At 35.4% G+C, this 9157-nt stretch overlaps 1 protein-coding gene across 6 annotated transcripts in view; it reads right to left on the reverse strand.

Annotated features, from left to right (window-relative positions):
- Positions 1-3881: 3881 nt before the first annotated feature.
- LOC107676930 (MICOS complex subunit MIC19-like) overlaps positions 3882-9157 on the reverse strand; it is a 77777-nt gene continuing 72501 nt past the window's right edge. For all 6 annotated transcript variants that reach the window (XM_016471676.1, XM_016471675.1, XM_016471674.1 and 3 more), the window contains one exon: positions 3882-4563. In XM_016471676.1, coding sequence (XP_016327162.1) covers positions 4540-4563 — 24 coding nt within the window. In that variant the 3' untranslated portion in view covers positions 3882-4539. The remainder of the gene's footprint in view (positions 4564-9157) is intronic.

The raw sequence follows: 9157 nt of genomic DNA on the forward strand, positions 1-9157 counted from the left end.
AGCTATAGGCTACTGACTATTAAAAAAAAAAAAAAAAGGCCTTAATGTTTTTCCACAGTTTCGCAACTCATATGGACTACTTTATGATATTTTTATAGTTCTTTTTGGAGCCTCTTTTTTTTCTTTCTTCTTTTGGTCACCATCAACTTCCATTGTAGGAAAAAGAACAGCATGAACATTCTTCAAAATATCTTCTTTTTGTGTTCCACAGAAGAAAGCAAGCCCTACAGGTTTAGAATGAATAAGGGTGCGCAAATGATGACAATATTTTCATTTTCTTGGTGAACTAATACTTTAAGATGTAACAGGGAATCCGAAATGATGGTTCAGTTGTCACTCCAATAAAGCCAAGTGTTAGTTGTCAAGGATTAGAGTACCTGAGAAACACAGAGAGAGAGAATTCATAATCCCTCTGTGAGAAACTCTCTTCGATTACAGCCGGCAGAAACATTCACACAGCACACAAACAGGAACAATCTGAAAAGCTATCAGAGAAAAGAAGTAGAAAGAGAGGAAAAGCACTGATAAAGTAGAGAGGACTTAGGAGTATTTCCCCTGAAGCTGCTCTGAGGGGAGTAGATGAGAGCGAGATCTGCCCTGAGAGGAATAATCTTTACAGAATGAAGATTAACCTCTGATTTCTGAGAGGCAATGATGGAGAAAACCAAGAACTGTTAGAGACAGCCAACATTTGTGGGCACGATGTCAATGGCAAAAAGGTAGACATGAAAAGACTGGCAGGAATGAAGGGCATGGATCCATTTAGTGCACAGATGAAGAATCATACGGATTACAAATGTAAGAACAGAGAAAAGGGGAGATAGCTATTTTGACAAGAGATTACAGATATAAACATTTTCTGGACTAACATACACCACAAACCTGTTTTAAAGTAATTGCTTACCCAAAAATGAAAATGTACTAGTGCAGTCAAGCGATTAATCGCGATTAATCGCATCCAAAATAAGTTTTTGTTTACATATGTGTGTATACTGTGTATATTTATTATGTATATATAAATACACACACATGCATGTATATATTTAATACAAATATGTTATGTTTATATATTAAATATATTTATATATAATATAAAATATAAGAATATAAATATATAAATGTATATACATGTAAATATTTTCTAAATATATACTGTATGTGTGTGTATTTATATATACATAATAAATGTACACAGTAGACACACATATATTATGTAAACAAAAACTTTTATTTTGGATGTGATTAATCATTTGACAGCACTAAAATGTACTCACTCTCAGGCTATACAAAAAGTAGATGAGTTTGTTTCTTCATTGGAACAGGTTTGGAGAAATTTAGCAAAACATCACTTGCTCACCAATGGATCCTCTGCAGTGAATGGGTGCCGTCAGATTGAGTGTTTAAACAGCTGATAAAAAAAACAAAAAAAACCATCACAATAATACACAAGTAATTCACACGACTCCAGTCCATTAATTAATATCTTGTAAAGTGAAAATTTGCGTGTTTGCAAGTTGGTTCCAGGTTTTTCCCATAATACTTCTTCCTCCAGCGAATAATCATCTCATCTGAATCGAGAAATATGCATAGATCAAACACCATTTACAAGTGAAAACAGTCCAAAACAGTTATAGACAAATATGTCGGTAGATTTTGATGTGAGAGATCAACAGCAGATAGAATTTTTCACTGGAGTAAGCGTTATTATGCATTATGAGCTGGTATTTTTGCTAGAATCAACGGTTTAAAATTAAAACACCTTAATAATTGATTTTTATTATTATTTTACAATCATGCAGTTTTTTTAATTCACAATATGCTAATTGATTGACTAGAGTCGTGGATTAGTTGTGGATTATTGTCTTGTTTTGTCATTTGTTTGGACTCTCATTCTGACGGCACCCATTCACTGCAGAGCATTCATTGGTGAGCAAGTGATGTAAAGCTACATTTCTCAGAATCTTTTCTGACAAAGAAACAAACTCATCTACATCTTGGATGGCCTGAGGGTGAGTAAATGTTCAGCTAATTTTCATTTTTTGGGTGAACTATTCCTTTAAGGAAGTAAATTAGGTTCATTTTGACTATCGAGGGTCTCAACTGGAACAAAACGTACCTGACTGACAGGGTCTCTGAGGATTCAACACATTCCCAGATGCTACAAAAAAAAACCCTTGGCCTAGAAATTGTGATTCATTGTGTGGTGCTGTCCATCCAGCCTTGGCCTCACCTGAAAAACAGCCTTCATTTAGTCAGTCCAACTTCCAATACCTTCATAACTGTGTCTGGAGTCAAACATTGGGTGTGTGTGTGTGTGTGTGTGTGAGAGAGAAAAGGAGATCCAGCAGAGATGGTATGTTTGTGTTTGCCATGTTTTCAGACCACCAGTGCACAGAGAATGTTCATCTGGCATGGAAAGGAGTTCTCATGGCTGGCAACTTTCTAAATGTGTGTATGTGTGTGTGAAGCGGGTTTTAGCCTGAAAGTGAAGAGGCATTTTCACTGCTCTCCAGAACTACTGGAGCGACACTGCATAGTCTGACGGATACATTTAAAATGGTGAGGAAAATGAGGGAGGGGAAAGAGATATAAAAGAGAGAGAGAGGCTACGCTTTAGGATGGAAACGTGCTTTCAAACGCTCTCATTCTTTGCAGTTCTCTCTCGTTTTTTTTTTTCCAATTCTCTATAGCAAAAAGCATGAAACTATTCCTAATCTACAACTCAATGTCTTCAAAGCATAAAAACATATAATACACCTAGTATAAAAAACCATATGCCATTATTTAAAATACATTTATTTCATACTAGATATAATTTAAATATATTTATTGACATATCACTTAAGACTGACATAAAATTATAATTAATATTTATTTGGAGTATTTCTTTATTGTACAATGCACATTTCTTAATATTATGCCTACCATGTGCTTTTTTAATATCACTAACAAGGATTGTACGATCTCTTTATAATCTTTAAATGTTAGATATTTGAAGTGAACCTGAAGTACACATGGAATAGTTCCACTTTAGCACAATCGAAAGTATATCTTTAGTTGGACTTCATCTCTACTTCTGCACAATTAAAAGTACATTAAGCACAAAATTAGTTGTTCCAATTTAGCAGACTTTAAGTATACAGTACCAGTTTAGTATACCAAAAGTACAATTGCAGGGTTTTTTATTACGCACATAAATATGTAAATGTATTTGTAGTATACTTGGCACAAAATAAATGTATTTCAAATACATTTTAGTATTTTTTTTTCACTAGGGAATGTAACAAATGCTGTCAATTTAACTCATTTAGTAAAATAGTACTAAGTATTAAAACGCATCTTGAGAACATTTTAAAAATAGCACAAGGACTGAAAAACTTGAGACACGATGTAACAGCTAAAGACTGATCTGATATTGTATTTATTTTTGATTAAATTCATCATATAAATGTAGTACAATTAATTAAAAAGCTTATTTTTATGCATCTTAAAAACTATTTAAAAACGCAGCTCTTATTGCCAAAGAGTGGTCTGAAATTCTGATTATTTGAGATTCAATTTAACTCGTAAATGTAGTAAAATTAAATCAAAATAATAAAAATAATTTAAAAAAGTAAAAAAAAAAAAACAACCTCTGAACATTTTATAAAAATGCTGCACTTTAAAAACAGTTAAAAGAAATAGCGCAGACAAAATGTATGCGATTTGACCGAACAAGGCAAAATCTCAAATTCAATGGCAAAATAGACCGGATTTGTAGGCTTTTATATAAAATATCATGTGATTATTTCTGATTAATGAATTGCCATGTAGTTTATTCGTTACATGCATTTAATCATGCCCTAGTATTAAGACAATAATAGGACACAGTCAGAAGTGGCTTAGGGTTTGAATTGTTTATTCTTTAAAGCAGATCAGGGGATCAGGCCTGACCTTTTTGTGTGAACGACGAGACAAAAAACGGTAATGAACATCACACGCAAAAACACAACGAACAGCTGGAGGATGTGACTAGTGCAATGGGAAGTGTGATGGAGGATTGTGGTGGGTTAGCAGGGTGGATCACAGGATAAATGACGCTACGCAACCATACCGACCAAATCTAGAACCAACTTAGAGTTCTGGGATTCTGTTGTGGTTGGGTCTAGATTGGCCTAGTGTGGCCAATATTTGGTGTCTAGTTCGGTTCTCTTCACTGTGTGCTATCCTTTGTGTGCTATTCTGGTTCAGGTGCTCAGAACCTTAGAGTTCCACCTACTGTATGATCGCCGCTGCTTACTGATTCTGTCCATTTCAGAAATGGATACCAGTTTCCCCTTTACTGGATAAAGGTGAAATAACAGGAAGGTGGTAGAAAGGTAAAAGTGATGGGAAAAGGGAATATGAAAAAAGGAAGGTTCAAGGGTATCTAGCTCTCAATTCACTGCAGATTCTGCTTCAGGTCTGCTCAGGTGTGTCTCTGGGTGGCGTCTTTCCTTGGCAACAGTCGATAAACGGTGAGATCACAGATACAAACTTCCACTCTTCCTGCTCAGAGACTTAACCTCCAGTCCTCAACTTGTCCTAGACAAAGACAAAAAGACAAGAGTGTGTGTTAGGAAAAAAGCAAGAGATGCAGTGGCACGTTTCCACGGCATTTGCATGCAAATTCATAAGGAGAAAGAGAGAGTTCAAAGGAAAAAGGAGTGAATGTGAGTGCATGTGTGCATATTCTTGAGAGATGAACCACGCGGCAAACCACTGTGGAAGCAAAAAGCCCCAACACAACCAAATGTAAACATGTGGCTCTTTCTTCCCGTCAATACGCATCTCTCACAGGCTACTGCACCCGATAACAGGAAATAAGAATCCCTAGAGTGAGAGAAGGAGAGAGAGCACAGAGGAGAAGGAGAGGAGAAGATAGACGGGCGTCACGGTCTGCCGTCAAGACTATAAAAAAGGAAGAAGCCATAGAGACGTTTTGAGAGAAAACAACAGATCTGTCCTTATTTGAACTCTCATTAATTGCAGCTGCAACCATTTTATATAATCATACATTTTTCCAGAAAAACTGGATATTTGGCATTAAGAAAGTAAATGAGGACTTTTTGTTCACGCTGTTCTTTTCCATACAATAAAAGTAGATGGTGACCAACTTTCAAGCTGAAAAATACATCATAAAAGTCCATGACATACTATAAAAACAGTCCATATGAATAGTGTGCTATATGCCAAATCTTCTGAAGTCATAGAAGTAATTTATGTGAGAAACACATGCAAATGCAAAAATCTCTTTAATCTTATTTATGGCACATATAGACATGCAAAGCACCAAATTTGAAGATGTGCATATATAAATAATTTTTTGTTATTATTAACAAAACTAAAACTATTAAAAATCTATTTCAATAAATGAAATAAAGTTGAAATAAAATTAATTACATATATTAGACGAAAACTTAAATTAAATTAAAACTTAATTTAAAAATGTTGCCTTGCCAAATAAATGATGTAAATTATTATTAAACTTGAAGTATTAAAATTACTAAAAAATAAAGACAGAAAGCTTTTAAAGCTAAATAGAAATATAAAAAATGGTAACACTTTAGTATAGGGACTAGTGATGCGCGGATGGCGGTTATATCCGCGGGCGCTGCGGATCACTAATAGGGACCAACTGCTTATTAGCATGCCTATTATTAAAATATTATTATTAGTAATTATAAAGCACATATTCTGCATGACCATATTCTACATCCCTAATCTTACCCAATACCTAAATTTAATACCTTACTAACTATTAATAAGCAGCAAATTAGGAGTTTATTGAGGCAAAAGTCGTAGTTAGTGCTTTGTTAATGGCGAGAATTGGAGCTTAAAATAAAGTGTGACCAAAAAAAAAAAAAACTAAATAAAAACACTAATGAAAATGAAACAAATTGCATAACAAATACTAAAACTAAAATTAAAACGAAAATTGAAAAGGCAAAAAAAACAAACAAACAAAAAACCCTAATAAAATAATAATAAATACTCTAATAGTACAAAATAATAATAATAATAAAAAACCTTGGTCACCACTTACTTTTATTGTATTAAAAACAGCAGAGTAAATCATCTCTTTTTGTGATCAGAAGATATACAATATAGGCGTAAATAAATCTTTAAGGCACTGCAATAAGGCAATGCATTTCTGTATCTCTCTCACGCACTCACTGTTTATTTTGAGCATGATTTCATAATGCTAAAAATATGCAAAAAGTTCTAGACTAGAGAAAACCACTCGAACAGGTGGTGGCATTTGTCCCAAACCTCTGAAGAACACAAGTTTGAGCCAGTGAAAAATATGCCTTGGCACAAACAGATGCTGTAGTCACAAACTCTTCCACTCTTTCCGATAGAGTGGACGACAGTTGAGAGAAGAGAAGAGAGAGAGAGAGGGAGGGAGGGTGAGGAGTGTTTGACCACGCGTTAGGAATAAGAAAGAGCGAATGAGAGATCGCTGGCGATAAAGTAGTATTCATGGTGCTTTGAGAGGAAGAGGGCGTATACTTTATCTCTGGGCTCAGGGCACTATCGGCTCGGGGTTGTACCGCAGTCACTGCTTCACAAAGTGATGGAAGAAGGAGAAGAAGGTCACAGCCAAAATATTATCAGTCCAGCAAAGATAAACCATGGAGTAATTACATCCACAAAGCCACAGCCGGGACCGATCACAGTTGTTACCCTCTCTACTACTCAGGCCGTATCAGGGGAATTCATTCCTCTTTGGCTCTTTAGCAATGGTGACCACTGATTAGAGCCACTCTATTTAGATTCTTTCAATAAGACTTGTTTATACAAATATACAGAGCTATCCGGTCCTTGTTCTCTGAAATCGACAAAGATAAGATCCTGAGGGACTTCCAGATCCAGACAGACAAGCAAGGACTGGCCAGCATATCAGACATTGTGATCTACAGTGGCGATAGATGGAAGTCAAAAATGTCAGGGATTGAAGGAGAACCTACAAAACATGGCAAGTCAAAGCCAAGGTCACAGGGTGTCCAATCAAACTACGATATTTTGGTGGAAAATTAATTGTTACTTGGTAGAAGATTTAGCTAAATTAGACTGATGCCAGCATGGAAAGGTTGCTTGACATGCCCACATCCTTTAAAATCAAAACAATGCAAGTCAGTATTAGTATTACAGTCAATATTACAGACCAGACAAAGCATTTTTTAATCTAATTTCCTATGATAAACACTATTTGATCTAATTTACTATGATTATATTTCACCATAGCTTATTTAGTTTGCAGTCTGAATTGAATAAAGAAAATAAATAAAAGTTTGGGTTCTGATGTTAAGACAATAAATACACAAAACGTCTCTAATGCATAGTGATGATCATGCAAACAAAATAAAAAACAAAACAAAGCCTACAAGAAAAAAAAACGAAATAAAAAAAGAACAAAAAATAAATAAACAACCAAAACACAGAACAACAAAACAAAGGAAAAAAATCTTTCACAAAAAATACTCTTATGATGATTCTTTTAATGAATTGGTCAAAAATACTCAGTGTAACAAATTACACACTGAATTGGTCAGAGCAGTTACTCAAGTAGTTATGGAAGCCCGTTTCTCTACTGAATAACATTTTTTAAAAAAGGTAATTGCGACATTTTATTTCACAATTCTGACTTTTTTCTCACAATTGCGAGATTCTATCTTTTTTCTCCGAATTGTGTGATACAAACTCACATTTGCAAGAGAAAAAAGTCAGAATTGCGAGATGTAAACTCGCATTTGCAAGAAAAAAGTCAGAATGGGGAGATAAAAAAAGTCACAATTATTTAATAATAATAATTTTTCTTTTTTATTCAGTGGCGGAAATGGGCTTCCACAAGTAACTGACTAATACATTCAAAAAAAGTGTTTTGCTGAAGTAAATGGTAGCTGTACAGCAAACCATAGCTCTTCATATATTCAAAATACACATATTTTGCTTGGCTGCACAGCCCTCCATCCCTTTCCCTCACATATACACAAATCGCATAAGCAGTTTAGCTATTTAGTTATCTGGCTGTTTTTTTTTTGGTCTTCCTGTGTGACTAATAAAAGTTTATTACACAGGTAACCTCTGTTCCTCACAGCCGAGTCAATAAAATCATAAAATACCTCATGCCATTATTGGAATCCATATTAAATTTACCAAACAGCAATACTGAGAACAGGCCTGCGCACAAGAACATGCATATATGCAAACACAAAAACATGAAAACATTAGAGATGCTAAAGAAGTTACAGGTAAATTTGGCGCATACACAACAATGAATAAAACATCTCTTTATTTACATGATGTATTGCTTAAGTGCGGCAGAATTCACAGCGCTGCTTTAAACTAATACCCCAGAGGGCAACACTCCTTCGCTTTCGCTCCCCAAACTGTGCTGTTGTAAAAATCTAATGGAAAGACCCATCTGAATATAAATTGTGTTTGCATGGAATTGCTGGAGTGTGCGGAGGAGATTTTCGGAGAGGGTCGGTCCAATGCTGCCCATTTCCATCCTTGCATTACGGAATCCGGACCAGGGATGCTGCGACGGGGGATTGTGGGACGACGCTATTTAAATGACACGTCCCTGTTCCCACTTACTTCATTTAACACACACTTAGGCCTGCACCAAGAACAGCAGCTGTCAGCTGGTATTATGGAAATGAGTCTTTCGTCTGAGCCTACAATTTAGAGCGAACTTAGTGGCGCCTGTAGCCAAGTTGAAAGTGAGAGAACACTGGGCAGAAGTTTGGATTTGCAAATGGAGGTGCGGGTCAGGCAGAGAGTGTGTTATTACAGGGCTTGGAGAGAACGGCAAGGCTGTTTCACTGGATCTTAATGCTGTGGGCTAAAGAGCAGCTGTAGATGCTAATTTGTACGCTAGGATTGCTGGGAACTGGTAGAACATACAAAACAGAAGACGCACACACTAGAATGTGTCTTAATATATACTACTAGCACTATGTGCAAACGCGGCAAAAGTTTTTGACTTACATGAGTGAAGATTTAATTCAATTCTTCTACAACCTATTTTACATTTATATTAAAACATTAACATTTCATATTATGTTGAAACATTTCTCGTGTGTTCCAGAATACGGTCTCAAAATGTATTTTTAAAGGTTACATTTTTTAT

This window comes from Sinocyclocheilus anshuiensis, unplaced genomic scaffold (assembly GCF_001515605.1).
Source record: "Sinocyclocheilus anshuiensis isolate Anshui unplaced genomic scaffold, SAMN03320099.WGS_v1.1 scaffold380, whole genome shotgun sequence".
Lineage (NCBI taxonomy): Eukaryota > Metazoa > Chordata > Actinopteri > Cypriniformes > Cyprinidae > Sinocyclocheilus > Sinocyclocheilus anshuiensis.